This window comes from Hippocampus zosterae, chromosome 14 (genome assembly GCF_025434085.1).
Source record: "Hippocampus zosterae strain Florida chromosome 14, ASM2543408v3, whole genome shotgun sequence".
In the NCBI taxonomy this organism is placed as follows: domain Eukaryota; kingdom Metazoa; phylum Chordata; class Actinopteri; order Syngnathiformes; family Syngnathidae; genus Hippocampus; species Hippocampus zosterae.
Genome location: NC_067464.1, coordinates 7,212,515 through 7,230,242, shown reverse-complemented (window position 1 = coordinate 7,230,242; position 17,728 = coordinate 7,212,515). Strand labels below are relative to the sequence as shown.

General features: G+C 44.3%; 3 protein-coding genes across 4 annotated transcripts in view; 2 read left to right on the top strand and 1 right to left on the bottom strand.

The window, feature by feature from the left end:
- fsip1 (fibrous sheath interacting protein 1) overlaps window positions 1-4,319 on the top strand; it is a 30,860-nt gene extending 26,541 nt beyond the window's left edge. For both annotated transcript variants that reach the window (XM_052086321.1, XM_052086320.1), the window contains exon 9: window positions 3,868-4,319. In XM_052086321.1, coding sequence (XP_051942281.1) covers window positions 3,868-3,951 — 84 coding nt within the window. In that variant the 3' untranslated portion in view covers window positions 3,952-4,319. The remainder of the gene's footprint in view (window positions 1-3,867) is intronic.
- Window positions 4,320-7,108: 2,789 nt separating this feature from the next.
- On the bottom strand, window positions 7,109-15,489 carry LOC127614850 (thrombospondin-1-like). Its single transcript, XM_052086275.1, has 21 exons — window positions 15,125-15,489; window positions 14,476-15,035; window positions 14,315-14,393; window positions 13,988-14,077; window positions 13,625-13,734; window positions 13,201-13,326; window positions 12,900-12,996; window positions 12,494-12,667; window positions 12,237-12,413; window positions 11,990-12,163; window positions 11,636-11,916; window positions 11,334-11,552; window positions 11,128-11,235; window positions 10,783-10,942; window positions 10,563-10,681; window positions 10,016-10,250; window positions 9,704-9,931; window positions 9,346-9,617; window positions 9,156-9,253; window positions 8,933-9,072; window positions 7,109-8,841 (listed from the first exon to the last, which is right to left on the bottom strand). The coding sequence occupies exons 1-21, from the start codon at window positions 15,186-15,188 to the stop codon at window positions 8,834-8,836; spliced, it is 3,519 nt and encodes a 1,172-aa protein (XP_051942235.1). The 5' UTR covers window positions 15,189-15,489; the 3' UTR covers window positions 7,109-8,833.
- Window positions 15,490-16,816: 1,327 nt separating this feature from the next.
- LOC127614884 (KATNB1-like protein 1) overlaps window positions 16,817-17,728 on the top strand; it is a 51,929-nt gene continuing 51,017 nt past the window's right edge. Inside the window, exon 1 of the mRNA XM_052086329.1 lies at window positions 16,817-17,445. The gene's annotated coding sequence lies outside the window, so the exon portion shown is untranslated. The remainder of the gene's footprint in view (window positions 17,446-17,728) is intronic.

Below are 17,728 nucleotides of genomic sequence, written 5' to 3'. Positions count from 1 at the left end.
AAGTCCTGCAATGAGAGCAGTTGAAAAGGCTTTTCTAAAATTAGCCCGCTCTGTAGACAGGAGACAGACACATAGCAACATACGTAGGAACGGGGGAGAAGAGGTCAACTTTTTTTACAGTCACAGCGGCGCAAGAAAAAAAAATCCTTCTCGAGTCCTTTTTTTTTTTCATCTCCGCAGGAAGTTTAATGTCCTTACATGCGTCATTGAAATAAAAATGGAAACTAAATGAAAATTTTAGATATTAGAACACGCATTCAACATTTCTACTCATTAAAATATAATTTTGACTGATTGGACACACATTTTAAAAATTGTGAGCAGACCATATATCAAAATTACTTATTGTAGTATCCGTGTGGCAGATATGAGGTGGCTTGTAATGTCGGCAAGCTGGGCAAGTCTGTGTGTGAGCGTCTGGGTGTGAGCTGTGGCTGTCATCAGCTCTTGCGGTACTACTCGTTATGTTTTTTTTATGTTTTGATTTTCATACTGACACAAGCCTTGATGCGCTCGTTTGAGAATTTGGTTCGGTTCTGTGTACCAAGCTGGGTGTTCCCGGCTTAACAACAGCGTTTCCTTTGAAACATGCCCTTGACCATTTGGTTGGTGGCTGTAAGTAGATTTAACTTTATGCTTGTTGACACCACGTCTCAGTATTGACGCAGGTAATGTAACATGATTTTGGTGGATTTGATCAAGGTGCATTCAGACAGGTGTGGTGGATATCTTTGTATTTTATTCTTAATTATGACAACAACATGTATTGACCCCTCGGAATCATTGGAGAAACAATTAATTGAACGCATTATTATTACTATTATCTATTTTATGGATATCAAGTCGACTGTGTTTATACCCACAACGGCGCAAAATGCCCTTTTTAAATGATGTTGAGCTGAAATACAAGCTTTGTCCCAGAACGTATTACAAAACATGTTTATCATGGCACCACTGTTCAACCAAGCATTTTCTTCCACTTATCTCAGGTAATAGGACAGCCGTCTGACCAGGAAATGCACAAACCTCCCTCTGGGCACGTCCAAGTTCAACCAGGGTGATGCTGAGGCACGCCCAGGCCAGAGACCTTTTACACTGCCTCTTCGAGCAGGATATATCAGCCCATTTTCCGGGTCATTGCCCTGCAGAAATTGCACAGAATGTTGGGGTTAAACTTTTTGTAAGAAGCAGAGGCGCACATATTATGGGAACCTTCTGTTATGACCCGGATGCTGCGAATTTGCAGGATCTCAGTCTATAAAAGTTATTTTATGATTTTTTTTTCCCCAGACTCGTTTTTCATAATTTTTTTGTGTGTACACGTCCATGTGATCGAGGGTTGTTGTACACACTATGCAGACTTTCAAGGTTGTTGTTCTGTGGACGTGCGCTAACACATTGCTGTCATTCAAACGAACGGTCACAACAAGAAACTTTTCAGGGTAAAACGGTGTCATGTAACCGCTCCTTAAACTTGTAGCCCTTCTCCATTGCCAGGACAACCGGTACTGTTGAAAAGACTTTCAAGCCCAGTCAGTGGGATACTTTATTGCCCTATTGAGAGAGTGAAAATAGTGACATATCAATTTGACACACTGCTTTTGTTTTATGTCTCAGCGTGCCAGTTGATGTCATATTTGCATGTCCACAGTTCCAAATGGGTCAACTTGAAAATTATTCATGAAAAGAATGTGTTGACAAAGAGCTACAAGGCTGGAAGTTTAGATTTTTTTTTCTTCATAAAATAGTGGGCCACAAACCAATTAAATAGAGGTCAATACATTTTTCTCTCAATTGCTTTTTCGTTTCATTTCTTTGTAGTGTACTAAAAATACTGGAAGAATGAACATAAATATCCAGCAAACCTTTTGTCTTTGAGTATTGAAGGTCAAGTCCACGGTACACCTTGCGTGTCGAAAGACAAAAACGTGGCAGTGCCTCGAGGGCGGTTGGGGGGTGGGGTCATCGAGACTGGAATGCATCCCCCGGGGCCTGTGGACTCTTGTGCCTGTGGAGAAAATGATATACAGTGCCTGAGTAATTGAGGGGGTCATAAATGGCTAACACAAACCAAGACTCCATGACCCGAAGGCTGTCATTACATTGTGCAATTGTGAGAGCGAGGGGTGGTGGAGATGTCTATCAACACGTGAAAACTGTTCTACCTTTCACACGGTGGTCCGCTCAGGGGCAGTGTGCACTTGATCGATGAAGAGTATTAGCTGCAGCTTGTTGGGATAGATGAGACTCAGGAATGTGATTTTATTATTATTATTATTATTATTTTTGCTTCAGCTGGGTGGCGGTAAAACATGTGCACGGCATCACGCCAGGTGAGCGACATTGATTGACAAATGTTTTACACCATAGGTGTCAAACTCAGGTCCTGGAGGGCCGCTGTCCTGCATGTTTTCCAAGTCCTCCCTGTTGCCACACACCTGATTCAAATGATCAGATTTCACCAAGCTCTGCGGAAGCCTGACATTGAACCTGTTCAGGTGTGTTGCAACAAGGAGACTTGGAAAGCATGCAGGACAGCGGCCCTCCAGGACCTGAGTTTGACACCTATGTTTTACACTAAGTACCATCTCAGAAAAGACTTAGTTCTCCAACTGCCACCATCATAAACAATATACAATATGTATAGTAGTGTAGTAGGCCCAAGCGTTCAACAAAAAAATGAGGCAGTAGTTTTTGTTTTTTCCCCTATATGATGTATTTAATGTTTTTTAAGTCACTATAACACTACGCACAGTTTGAAAATTAATACATTTTGCTCACCACCTCATGTTCTAACAATAGTAACTAACTAAAAACTAACAAACAGTTTTTAAATGGACTAGACTTCCTGATACAGCAGACCCTTTTTTAAATCCAGGCCTTACACCTAGCGACGAGTTTTGTTATAATTTGAAATTTGTACAAAATTTGTTGAATGAAAATGACATGCCTCACAACAGCTTTCACAACAAAAGTTGAGTTTCCAGGTACAGAGTGAGATCCAGCCACCACCAAACTGTTCTAAATCAGTATGTACAGTTAAATATATTGCGTTTTCCTCGACAGTAATACCGAACTGTATTTTTAATTCCAAATGTAGTTGTGGTGAAAAAGTGAAGCATGGAGAGTCTCTGTACCCGAAATGCATGAGAGCTTTGACAACAAAAATGACATGAATTAAGCGAGATCCATCGGACCGCTGGTTAATTAAAAAACAAAAAACAAAGTCCAGTCCAGTATTTATGGTGCCCTCAAACATTTTTTCCCGATGAAAATACCAGAAGTCACACTTTTTCCATTGCAGTGATGCAAGGGTCACTCACCGGGTGTACAGGTGTGAGTCACCGATTGTAATTTTTTCGTGATTGTCCAGTTCAGTCATGTTAGGCCACATCGCTGATACCTGAAGCAAACTCACGTGCACAGCCAGAGGCCTGCTCGAGTGGAGTCAAATATTTAAGTTCAAATAAATCCAAGAGCTAACTAGCCTTCCATCAACTGGAACGTTGTTTTCCTTGGATTACGAAAAAGGAACATCCACTTTGCTGCCATACATTATTCTGATAAATAAACGTATTACTGCTATCCTCGGTCATCCAACATCAACGAACAGTTTGTGGTCATTATTCAAAACCTGAGCATATGCCCGGTGAAGAATGTTAATCGAGGAGCGCATTCGAGGGAGGACGCTGAAAGAAGATGGAAAATGGCATCTACTCTAGTTGTAAGACAGAACAGGCATGTAAGATGTATTATTTGACTGCTGGCCGTTCACAGAATGTGTCGGACTCCTTGTAAAAGTCTGGCTCGTGTGAAACTCATAAAAGTTCTCCATATAACATACTCGAAACTTATGTCTGTGCACAGAACGAGCCGGAGAGCCTCAGCGAGGAGCAGTTACTTTGCCTGCTGGATGGTTGTGAGCTGACGGAGACGGAGCCAGAATCCTGATGGAAACGTGGACCTCCTCCACGCGAGGCCCCGCTGTCAAGATGTCCGTCAAACCGCGCGCTTTGACGGACATTTTGACAGCCTCCGGTGTACGAAGCAAGCGGAACGGAGAGATATGCAATTGTAACTCATAAAAATTTGTGATTCACAGTCTTCTAAATATGTCGAGTCTTTTTGAATGTAAAGAGTTATAGATTAGATGTCATGTACACACCTGACTCCAGCTGCTGTATTTCATCAAAGGTCCCTCCATGCATTCACCGGAGATAAATTCCCACGCTTGTATTGGTGTAATGTATTGTTTTGTTTTGTTTTTTAGTAAAACGGAATGATGGTCTCTCTACTGGACTACTTTGTCATACCAACAACTGAATTGTTTTTTATTCCTGCATCTACAGATGATCACCTGCCATGGTTGGATTGTCACTCATTTTCTTTTTTTGGGGGGGTGTGGGGGGGCAGTGACAAAGTGGATAGCTTTGAGTGTTAGCATTTGGGTTTGCTTAAGGGATATTATTAGCTCTATTGAAAGCTTCTGTTAGCTTGTGCTTGCCCAGTGCAAGTAACAACACTGCACCTGGTTGACGCCTATGCGCCCCCCCCACCCCCCGTTTATCTCACTCTTCACCTCACATTGTGACCCCGTGCCGACAGTAGGAATAATCTCACATTCCTGCGAACTGAAAACATGTCAGCCAGGTGGAGCCTACGAAATCGGACCCTGGCGAAAGCCTCGCTAAATGTTCTAATCTTGCATCATTATCAATCCAGGAATCGAAACAAACACATTTTTGTCTGACTGTTCCACACGTACGATTTGCCCATTTTCACAAAATTATGGCATATTTGAGGTGGTTAAACAGTGATGAGCTAAACATGGTAAGAATGAGTCAGTGTTAATGTCTATGTAAAGAGACATGCTGCATTCTTCGACTGTCTGGGGTATATTGGCCAAATCTTCCACTGCACCACACCTACCGCGCACAACTCGACCTCCTATTGATGCTTTTTTATTGGCAAAAGTTATTTCATTCATCTATCCATTTTCTATCGTGCTTGTACTAATCCTGGTCACAGGTCTGACTTTGGACAAGAGTGGAACACTACCTCAGACTGCATTTCCACTTTGACCTCGAGTCTCGGTAGTGTGTATATTACTCCAAGACTTTTCTTACTAGGATGGAGACCACGGTTGTATAAGGACTACATTTCTAGACTTCGCCTTCCACCTCATTCAGTCTCTGTTAGGCAGGGAACAAGAAGGCTGAGATGGGTGTGTGTTCCCGCCCTAGTGCTATGGATTACTGTGACAGGTTGATCTTCCACTATGTAAGTCGAGGGTACTGTAGGTTTGGACTGTTTGGTTAGCACCACGGAGGAGGTTTGCAGAAGACAATTTGATTGTGGGCTAAATCAGGGAGTGGATCAGTGTCAAACTCTGGCCCGCCACATCATTTTATGCGGCCCACGAAAGCAAGATGTCAACTTTCATTATGCTTCCTAAAATCACTACCAAAATTTCAAATTCTCATTTGTAATACATAAGAGTGATACTGTAAGCATGTTCTTTTTTTCAAACCCCTCATTCCAGAATCTTGAACAATAGGTGAATAAAACATTATTCTTGACTTCTTTATATGGATTCAGTCATAACGGCGCTCCAATGGAATCTAACTAAAATCTGGCCCCCAACAAAAATGAGTTTGACACCCCTGGGATTGGAGGAACAGTAACCAACACTGATTAAGGAGTGTCGGAGGTATGACTCCAACCACCTTCACATAAACCCCAACAAGACCAGGAAACTGGTCGTGCTCTCACCCTGATCCAGTTTGCTTAAGTGCTGACAGTGCTAAGAATGCACAGATGTACAAATACCTCGACGTTGAGCTAGATGAGAGTCTAGACTGCGAACGGTGATGCCAGGAAAGGACAACCACCCGAAGCTGTAGATGTTCAACCAGTCTGCGGTACATAGTTTTCGTGGTGTCGCTGTCAAGAAAAGGATGCTTCTGAGATCCGAGTTAGGCGGCGTCGCGGGCGCAGTGTCCGGACGAAGTGAGATCTGTGGCAGAAAGGACACCGTTAACACACCACGGTCAATCCAGAGCACCTACGGCACAGCACGATTTCCAGACAGAAGAGCTGCTTAAGTGACAGGCCTCGTCAGTGTCCTGATTCACCTAAACGCTGAGGAAATCCTTCCTACCACATGCCATTTGGCTCCATCTCCTACCGACATACCTATTGATGATGCTGGTACAATGAGTGGCTTAAAATGACTGCATGAACTGGGACTGAAAAGCCAGTCAATGACAATCGCACAGTGCAGGGACACGTGGGACATAACCAGAAACATCATTGGATGAGGTGTGATACATGCTGCCTAACTGAATGAAAGCGCTTATAGACAGTTGCTGTAATTGCGTCATTTCTGCGATTTATTATAGCAGACACGGGGTACTAGCTGGAGCAGTCTGTTTTCTTGTTGCCTTCAGTCTTGTCTTAGATAAAAATGTATCATAAGCATGACAAAAGGAGACTGAATAGCAAATAGAGGAAACTTCAGCTCTTGGTTGTTGTCGGTTCTAATGCCCTTTTTGTCTTGTTCCCACAGATGCATTCAGTGCAGGGTAGTTTAGGCAATTTCCAGATGTACAATTTCACATTCCACTTCAAACTGAGCGGTGAAAAAGCAGCATTGGATTGTGACTCATTTTAATGCACATTCCTCGCAACGACGGCGCTCCGCAGAGAGTCAAATTTTGACGGCAGTAAAGCGAGCGAATTCATCACTCCGGCGTGCTAAATTCCTCGCCGTCTGCTGATCACATGCAACGCTCGGAAGGTTGAAAGAGATGCCTGCGTGATGCGTAATCATATCTGTATGAATGTGCTATTTAAGAGTGTTATATTTCATGGCGAGTTTTACTGCTGTTGACTCCGAAGGATACTCCCTTTTTCTGAATTATCAGCAGACCCGACTAATGGATTCCAGTTGCTTGACACAGCGTTGCTCGACCTCCTTTTGCTTTTGTAAGGATGAGATCTCAATCAAAAGTAAATATGACAATCAGGGTCTTGAACGATCCATCCAACTGTTGAACTTTTTGTTTCACAGGCGCCCAAAATAGAGACCACAAGTGACGAGAGATGCTTCTTTCTGGAAGAGTTTATTTTCCTCTTGACATCACAAAATAACAAGTACCAGTATAAACAGCACTTTTTTTTGGTTTGGTAAAAACTATGGTACAAATGTTTATGGAAAAGCGCCATCAGAATTTTAAAAAAAAAACATCCTCATATCATTGTGCAAATGAGTTTATACAGACAAAAGCGTCCCCACGAGGCTACGCTTCGAGATAAATTATTTAAATAGCATATATCTACACAAATGACATAACTTCAACATAATAATTTATCAAAACAAAGGCACTGGAAAATACACACAGCACAACACAACATTTCCTTATTTTCTTTCCTGTTTGGGCTTCTTTTTTTTCCTCCCCTAGAAAAATATCTTATATACAGCACATGACTGATAGTACAGTCTTGCAAAAAAAAAAAAAAAGGTAACCTGAAGCCAATCAATTTGGTCTACGTAAAGTGATTTGTTTGTCCATCGCTGGCCTCAATACAAAAAACATTCATGAGGTAATCATTGTACTTAAATGATATCCTTTTGTTTTTCCTTTGTCAGAAATATACACACAAGCTCCGGCACACGAGTTAATGCATGCTGTGGCAACGCATACATGGCCTGGGGTCTAATGCTGATTCACTGGAAGGGTAAGATTTTAGTTTTAAAAAAATCTAATTTTCAACAAAGACCGGTCATTTAAATGGAGTGTAGACATATCAATATTTTGAAAGGGGAAATTCTGAGCTTGTGTTACGATACTAAGCGGAATTTTGCTGCCAGGAGGCGTTGTCATAGCGCGGATGGAGCTCAGCTTCCCTTAGCTGACGTCACAAATCACCCCTTTCAGACAGCTAAGTAGTTGGAAGTGAACAGCACCTCTGTTGGCTGCATCAGCGCACTCCGTGTTGACTCAGTTACTTCAAGCTGCAATTAATTCCCACACAATTCTAAATAATCAATTAATTATGCCCTACCCCTTCTACTTAATCCCTTGATAGCGTCAGAAAAGATCATCGATACACGACATATTTGCCAAAAATCATTTTTCCAAAGCATTTGCAAGAGTATACCTGCTTTGGGCCCTGTGCTCTCCTTTTTGTGCTCTTAACCTGAGAAGTCCTCCTGTTTGGCCATCCCTATGTTGTTGAAAGACCTTTAATAATTAGGTTTGGATGGGAGGGTGAATGGAATGGCAAAAAACCCCACAAAAAAAGCCCTTTTTCTGAGACTTGTTGGGAGCCGATACATGTGCACATTCACTCAAACCACACACAATTTTATCTCATCACAGTCATTCCAAACTGTCCATGGTCCCTCAATGGTCCTTCGAGAGGGAATATTCCCCCAGCCAAAGAAAGTTCTCCTACTGCTTTCGTTCAAATGAGTATCTTAGAGTCCACAGCAGATGTACATTAATGCTCGAGGATGAAAAGAAAATGAAAAGAAGGAATTTCTCTTTGATCCTTCCTCCGCAGAAGGATACCAGCAAAGTTCAGGTGTGCAAAGCAATAAATGTGCCCCCCTGCCCCACACCCTGCCTCCTTTGGATGCAAAAGCAGGGGGGGGGGGGAATCTTCTGAGCATAGCTGCGCTCGCAATATGAATTTGGTGCAGATATATCATTGAACTTTCATTCAGCATTCAAGTTCTGAGGTCACATTACCTCACGCTACCACACTTGCTCATCATTCCTCCAACGTGCATTGCCACGTCCTTCTGCCAGGAAGTGTCTTGATCGCATTATGCATCTGAAAGAAATTGGAAACAGATGAGTCTCTTGTTGAATGTTTTACAAAGGCATAAAAGCAATGACCCGTATAAGCGTTTTAAATACCTTACCTCGACATTCATATTTAAGGTCGGAGAAGTAAACCATCTCCTGAGAGAAAACGTACAACCCTAGTCGCCCCCCGGCGTAGGTTTTGTCAAAGATGTTTCCAGAGTCAGCCATGATTCTCTTGCCCTCATACATCACAACTCTAAAAAGCAAAGTGCAAGCAGGTGAGATTATTTCAAATCATAAAAGATGTCACGATTTCCTTTCTTGGTCTTTCCAACTTACCTAATAAGTCCACTCTTTGGTCTATGGACCAGGTGCCATCTGTAGGCGGTGAAGTCCTTCCAGCCGATGTTCTTTGGGTCGTGCCACAGAGTACGAACCTGTCAATCAATATACATCAAATGTTAAAATGACTTACAACACCTTTGAACCCAAGAGGACAACTTTGAGTCATACCGAATGGAGGGCTCACCTGTCCCGGTGTGTCTCCAGTGTGCCACAGTGCGTTCCTCAGGTGCTCACCCGGGCCGGTGGTGGAGTTCACCACTTTGATGGACAGACCCGAGTACCCTAGCGCCTTCGTGGGAGTGTGAGACCAGTAGGTCTGTGTGATCTGCTTCCACATGACTGAGTAGAATCGAGAACTTGACTGGTAGCCAAACACAAATCCGGCGTAGTCGTCATCTCGGTCTGTGTTGACGAAGAACGTTCCGCTGAAGTCGACGGCGCTGAACTCGTCAAAACCTTGTCGGACGAAGAGACGGTTTAGGTTTTGCCAAGTCTTACGTGGGTAAATCCCTAAAGAGCCATGAGGATATGATTTTTCGTACCGACGGCAATGCCTGGGTCGCAGTTGACGGTCTGTACCAACTCCTTGCCCTGATGTCTGACCACCCAGTTGGGATCAATCTGGGAAGTGCCTTTAGGGTCAAGGGGGACCATCTGGAAACGGCGGAAGTCCGTTTCGCTGATGGCAAAGTTTTCTGGGCAAACGTCATAAATATCCAGGACGCTATCTTGGTCGAAATCATCTTTGCAAACATCACCTCGGCCGTCACCTAAAATGAAACGTGTATGTCATGAGGCTCAGACATTACTCAATACATTTTGAAGTGAGAGGATCGACTGAAGGAGTAACTCACCATCAGAGTCCAACTGATCGGGGTTATGGGCCAGCCTGCAATTGTCCTTGTCATCTGGAATACCGTCATTGTCGTCATCGTGGTCACAGGCATCGCCCTTGCCGTCCTTGTCATGGTCTGCTTGGTTGGCGTTCGCTATGTAAGGGCAGTTGTCTAAATTGTTTTGATGGCCATCCTCGTCAATGTCCTGGTTGTTGTCACACTTGTCTCCCACCAGATCCGAATCCGAGTCAGTCTGTTGGAGAAAGGAATTCTTGGTTTTACGGCCCAAAGACTGGGATACTGTTATTCTTTAGTATGAGAAACAATTCTCTGGACGGAATTTCAAAGCAGACCCTTGTGTTCGGGCATGCAAGCGAGAACTTTTTACTCCTCAAATCACATTGGATTCCAAGTTGGATGAATCCGACACATTCCTCTCTTTCTATAAAGTCAATTTATCGCCCGTATGGCTTCCAGACACATCTTTGACATTTTTTCACAGCACGCCATTGGCCCGCGCGAGCAAACGAATATCGTAAAACAGCCGGCCGAGGCCTGACCTCACCTGATCGGGGTTATGCTCGAGAGGGCAGTTGTCGCAATGGTCTCCCACGCCATCTCGGTCTGTATCTCTCTGGTCCACGTTGTAAACATATGGGCAGTTGTCATTCTCATTCAGAACGCCTGTCGAGTTGAAGCACATCGTTGGATTAACCGACGGGACCAAAACTCTGGGAAGCTCCGAAACATAATACCGCGGCGGAGATTGTAAAATGCTCACTTACCATCACCGTCAATATCCACGGCGCAGGCATCTCCCTCCCCGTTATTGTCAGTGTCGGTCTGGTCAGTATTTGGCTCAAAAATACAGTTGTCACAACTGTCACCAACATCGTCCCTGTCCGCGTCATACTGGGAGGGGTTGTACACTCTCGGGCAGTTGTCCTAAGGAAATAAGGAAACGTACTTGACTATATGACATCGTATAGTTATGGTTCCTTATTCAAATAAAGCAAGCGCATAAAAGTTAGCATTTCTATTGGTGCGCATAAAGCCGATTTGTAGCTACGTCCGGTCTGTGGGGAAGGCACCGTGTTACACCAATAAAATACACTGTTGGGATTACTCACCCTGTCATCGGGGATACCATCATTGTCATCGTCGTGGTCACATTCATCACCGCGGCCATCCTTGTCATGATCTTCCTGACCAGAATTGGGAAGGTTGGGGCAGTTATCCTGCATGAGAAAAAAAAGAACATCAGCAGTTTAGTTGCGTGTTTATATCCTGGATTTGTGGCCTTTGTGGTAACCTCTGTGCGGTAGTTTGAGGTTACCTTCTTGCAGTGGTAGGTAGCGTTCGCCACACATAGCAAGTCAGAGTTGGGCCAACCATCCAGGTCAGTATCCTCTCCGCAAATGTAGCCATTACCAGCATACCCCGGCCTGCATTCGCAGCGGAACATGGACTCGGAGAAGACGCCCAAGTAAATGCAGTTGGCGTTTTTGTTGCAGTTGTGGCTGCCGTCCTGGCAGGGGTTCCGTGGTTTGCAAACCTGAAAACAAAACACCTCAGAAACTTAATAAAACAGAAATAATTATTTCCCGTCAAGAACAAGTACGAAGTCGCAATTCCAACCTGTTTTTTGGCAGTGGCCTGCTCCACGCCCCTTCCGAAGGGCTGAGGACCGGAGTAACGAGCGGGGCACGGCTGGCAGTTGTAACCGGGCTCCGTGTTCACACAGCGATGGACTCCATTGTGCGTATAGCAAGCATCGGGGACCTCCTTGCACTCATCAACGTCTTTGCAGGTGATGCCGTCTCCTTTGTAGCCGAGCGGACACTTGCCACACTTGAACGAGCCATCGGGGAAGCTGATACACTTTGAGCCAGGGAAGCATGGGTTGGAGAGGCAACCGTCTGAAGGGGAAAATGGTTTGGTGTCATGCAAATGTAATTTCTCAATAATTCAGAGATCATTCCATGTGCTTACCAATGGGACAGTCCTGTTTGTTGCACACTTGAGACATGGTGGCGTCTCCGACGCAGTCCTTTCCACCGTATTTGGGAGCAGGATCAGAACAGAGACGTTTGCGATTCTGGATGCCTCCGTTACATGTAACAGTGCACGTGTCCCACGGAGACCAAGGTCCCCAACCTCCATCGACTGAGAAAGTTACAACGATGAGTTTGTTCGTCTAGACTCGGAAAGTATTTGCGATGATAAAAATGGAGCTTACTGGGACATGGTTTCTTTTGGCAGATTTCAGTTTGGCGTCCCGCTCCCTGGCAGTCCTTGCCGCCCATCTGGGGTGTTGGAGAGTTGCAGAGGCGTATGCGAGTGATGACTCCCTCTCCGCAGGTCACGGAGCATGAAGACCAGGGAGACCAATGGCTCCAACCTCCGTCTTGTTTGACTGCGAGTGACCCAGATCCACAATTCATTCCGAATCCTTTGTCGCTAGAGTAGCTCCAACGTAAACCAAGTCTTACTTACAGCGTTTGTCACATTCTTGAGGGAAGCAGTCGCGGGTTTGGACGGACGTGCCCTCACAGTTGCTGTTGATGCGATCGCAAGAGCGTCCGCGCTGCTGGATTCCACGACCGCAAGTCACCGAGCAGCGGGTCCACTGAGACCAGGGGGACCAGTCGTCCTCAGAAGAGTCATTTGCTGTAAGCGGGGAGATGGTTTAGAAATATGACATTTTGGCACAAGGTAGACAAGAATCAAACAAGTTGAGCGGTGCCTCGACTTACGAGTTTACATCATTCCGTGACCGAGTTGGGTGTATATTTATCAAATGACTTTTCCACTGTGAAATGAACTGAAATGCCATTCATTTATACTCAAACTCATAAGTTGAGGCACTCACGTCACTGCGTTTGAAGCAAGAAAAACTTACGATTTCCACATCGGGGGCAGCACTCTCCCTCTGGCACGGTGCCATTGGCGCAGGGAATCAGAGGGCAGGAGATTTTTCGACACACAGTGGCAGAGTTCTAATTGGAGGAGACAGAATATTGCTGTTTTACAACGCCAGGAGCAGCGGCGGGAACTCCACACTCCTGCTTTGTCGAGATAAATCCTAACTGTCCCCATGCTTGCTTTTGCTTTGTTTCAAGGAAATCTGCAGCGCAACCTCACTAAGCTCTTCACATCGCGTTGGCACACGCAGTAGGAAACGCAACTGTTTCTTCGCTTACCTGGCAGGTACACTCGGTGCAGTCATCCACGGTCCACTCGTCTCGGTCGTTGTGCACGATCCCATTGTGGATGCAAACGCTGTTGTGGCTCTTGATTTGATCTTGAATCTCGGCGCTTACCTCAGACTTCGGAAAAAAAAACAAACAAAAAAAACGGGAATTGAATGAGGGAGAGGAGGGGAGAGGTGCTAGCTGGGGACCAAGGATGGAAAACTTGCATGTTGCCAAAGTTCCAGCACAAATGAATCACCGCGCAACATAATGATTAAGACACAACCCGACTCTAGTGAAGCGATACAAATATCGGCAACATAGTGACTCCCATTAGGAGCTTGGCCGCGTGATGCCACCACAGCGACAAGTGGCAGTGGGAACTCGCCAACTTGGATGCAAAAGGACAGGGGAGCGCGTCTGCAGTGCTCACCATTTTACGCAGGTCTTCCGTCACTTTCTTCACCACCATGCCGAGTCCTCGCACCTCCTTGAACAGACTCGTGATGTCCTCGCACGAGTGGCTGCAGAACGACTGCAGATCTGAATTGGAGAGAACCCAGTTAATGACTTCACCTTCCAAAACTGATTCCTACCCATATCTTTTTTTTTTTCTACAGAGACGATTCACAAAGTACAGAATACATCCATTTGTCCTGAAACGGCAAATCAGGCAATGTTTTTTTAAACTCTTTTCAAACAATTAGTAACTGTAATGCACATTACTTTTTAATCTCATGTGAGGTCGAGTGAGGTAGGACATTAAAATGACACCAAATATTGGAGGAGGTCTCACCTTTGGTTTTGTGGCCAGTGTAGTCGGTCCTAATGGCAGGGCTGGAGCCGTTCATTGTGTTTTCCAGAGTCAGGACGTCAGTCAAGGCAGCTACAGGTGGGAGGACAATGCGACGGATCAATAATATTGTTATGCAGATCTAGAATTAGGGACACTTTTTTTCAGTTTTTTCACCTTTGTAGCCCTCTATTTTTAGCATTGCTTGACCATCATCATTTAGGACATAACAAATTAACTATGAAAAAAGTTACAGATCTGCTCTTAAACTGGAGAGACAACAAAGCCAGCCCAGAAAGCCACTCGGCGCAATATACTCTGAAGCCTTACCTCCATTTTCGCATCCCTTGTTTCTCAGAATTGTCTCCAGGGTTGTCCCAAAGACAAATTTCACATTCTGAAGCACCCCCTATAATAAAGATATAACACTTAACGGACATATTCCAAACAAATGTGCAGCAGTGAAGAGAAGACTTTGACTGAGTCCTTACCATAAATTTATCCCGAGTTGCTCCCTTAGCAATCCTGAGCCTAGCGATGTCCGCCAGTTCCTGAGACAAGACTTTCTGGATGGGCTCGTCCATCTCGGACACGTTGATTTCATCGCAGCCCACCAAGAGTTTCACACGGTCATCCTGGAAGAAGAGGATGATCTTCCTCCAGTGTCCCGTAGCTAAGTGGGCCTCCTCGATGGACACCAGCTGCTGATGGTTGCCGGTGGAGTAGAAAACGTCCAGAGTGTTGGCCTTGCCGTTGGAGATGATCTCCAACACGGGTCCTGAGCCGTCTTTCTTCTCAATGGTCAGGAGGCTTCCTCTGTTCCTCTTGGACTGCTTCAGGTTGACAAGGAGCATGAAGCCCCTCTCCAACTGGATGGCATCGATAAGGTCCCCAAATGAATTATCAGGGACTGGGGGGATCAGCTCTGCATTCAGAATCTTGTACGCCGGGCTGTACGGCTCAACCCCTTTGACCAAAGTCACTCCATTGTGCCTCTTGTCTAACTGCACCAGATGGAACAAGTCATAAGCGCTGTTGTCGTCACGGCTCTCTGTGAAACAAGGACACGTTTTGGAATACATTATATAAAAAGGAAATGCTGATGGAACTCATTTTCAAGTCATTTTTCGCCATTCTCACCTGCCAGGATTGCACCCTCGCAGATGCTAAGCATCAACAACAGAAAGATGCCACGCAGCATCATCTCTTTTTCTCAAGTCAAAGCTAAAATCAACAAGAATAAATTGCATATCACTTTCATTTCACACCTAAATTTGTCATTTGAGAAAAGTTCATGAATAAAGTTTACAAACCTGAAAAAAACAGAAGATTCCTTCAAAAGTACAGTGACGTGGATAAAAACAAAAACGATGTCCTTCTGTTATTATTTAACTTGTCTCTCGAAGCTCAAGTCAAAATTGGTTATTATTCATTGATTTTTTTTGGTTTTTAATTCCAACTGATGCTCTCAAGTTCGATTGCACTGAGTGACTGCCTGTTAGGGCGCCAGTGGAGCCTATTTGAAGGCTTGAGAGACATTCCTGAGACGCGGGCTGCACCAATGGCAAGCCAGATGCGCACACTCGCGCACTCGCTGGGCGGATCAGGGTCTCTTACCTCACACAGCTCGTCGCAGTCACATCCGAGACGCGCACAAAAATGCATTCCACAAGCTCAGCGGACAAATATTCCATATACTCAGCCGTGCCAGGGGCGTTTCCGGTCAAATAAAAGCTTAATCGTCCGGTTAAATACATATGTGCTATTAATATCATTGAGGTTTTAGGCTATATTGTATCAGGCAATGTGTGTAGGCCCAAACGACCTGGGCACTTCATAAACGGACAATGTTTATTTGTATAAATAAATACATACCATCACTTCCTGTATACTTAAGTAAGTTTATCAATAGTGTTTGTTCTATATAGCAGCTCCCAGGTTGCAAGCTGTCCAGTTGAAAACGGACGTTTCACATTGTGTTATTTTTAAATGTGACCACCAGGTGACTCAGTGAGCAACATATTGAGACTTGTCTGTCCCTCTCGGCAACGACACTATTTACAGCAGACTAACACATACCATTCATACAATAAAAATAATACGCCATGTAATCTCCCCTGGTAGTCATAACATTTAGTTTGGGGTGTATCTTTGCATTCATCTTGAGGACATCTTAAAATTAATATTTGAACATGACATCATTTTATCTATCTAGTCAGCTAGCAAGCTACCTATCTTGCTAGCTAGCAATTAGCAGCAATGATATTAAAGTATTTCAATTCAATTGTATTTATAGAGCCATCGCTGCATACAAAGTGCTGTACATGGAGCAATTTAACATATACAATAAACAGTAAAACAAATCAGTAACAAAGACGGTAGAAAACACTGAACAGTAAAACCAAGAACAATTCTAAATCATGCTGAGTCGAATCCCAAAGAAAGTATAAGCAACATTCTTTTTTTTTCTCATAATTTTGCCCAATACTTGAAGGTTGCAGCACGTTCATAATGTAGAGTAAATCATAGATTAAAAATTGAGAATATAGAAATAACCATATTGAGAGCTATAATGTGTGAAGTGAATCAAAATGCTGCAACAATATATGCAATTGTCTCTTGTATACATCAGTGCACATGTGCTTTAGGTTCTAGCACAGTGGTGTGAAAGCCTGTTGGTCAAGATGTTTGTCACCCGTCGGCCATGTTTAAAGGTCGGGTAGACATACAGTATGTGGCAAAAGACACCTGCATACATGTTAGAAAGGCCAAAGGAGGCTTAAGGCCGTAACACTTCTCAGTGATCCAAAACTGTGATTCAAATGGAAAACATTGTGAAGGTGGGAGACGAGTTTTGAGCCCGGCGGGAAGGATGTTTGCCGATAGCAGCCAGGTGGGATGACTGTGTGTGACCTCACGGCGTGGGAGGAACAATTGACCCGATGGTACTGGAGTACCAAAAGACTGAACAGTCTCGCCGGAAGCAGCCCAAAGATAAGTCTACACTGCGCAAGCTCCATGCACCCTCCCTCTATCATGAAGAGCCCTCATGCTGAGTCATACCAGTGGATGATAGCATTTTGCTATTTGAAAGCACATTCTCAAGGCAAGTCATAGAGATGCGTCTTTTTTTTATTTATAGGTCATTAGGTTCTCCTCTTACACATCTAACTATAAGGATGAGAAGGAAGTTCCAGTCATTACATTAGTCATTTAGTTTATTGACCTCAAAAGACACCTGAGAATTTGTTTCATTTTATGTTGACGCTGCATGCACTAATAATTATTACGCCAAACCTTTGAAACCGTTTCATGATTACGCCTGCAGCAGTAAGTTGTTTGAACTTTACTTTTCTTTTTTTTTTTTTTTTTGGAGGGAGGAGGCCCGCCACTCCTGCGGTATCTGCTTGACAACGGCCCGGGGGAGACCTCATGTACGTCGAGTATCAGTGGCGGTTCAGGTAAAACAAACCGCCGCGTCTCAACCGAGATAGTGGAAAGTGTGCGTAAGAGGCCTCTGTAGCTACAAGTCCAAACACACAACACAGTGACTCACTGAAAAACATTAAGAATATGTGGACATTAGCCAGATGATCATTGCTGCTGAACACTGAACCACTGAAACTAATCAGTCAGTGCCACTTAGGAGAGGACCAACATCCACCACGAGTCCTCGGTGAAATACGCGACAAAGTGCCCCTGAATTTTGTCATCAGGATGATAACATTTTCACTGAAATTCAGG

What these genes read in the sequence shown, in the direction of transcription:
- LOC127614850 (XM_052086275.1), bottom strand. Translation starts at nt 15,188, where the DNA reads ATGATGCTGCGTGGCATCTTTCTGTTGTTGATGCTTAGCATCTGCGAG. An exon ending in CGGAAGACCTGCGTAAAATG is followed by an intron (nt 13,327 to 13,624) that starts GTGAGCACTGCA and finishes TTTTTTCCGAAG; the next exon opens with TCTGAGGTAAGCGCCGAGAT. An exon ending in AGGCCACTGCCAAAAAACAG is followed by an intron (nt 11,553 to 11,635) that starts GTTGGAATTGCG and finishes TTTTGTTTTCAG; the next exon opens with GTTTGCAAACCACGGAACCC.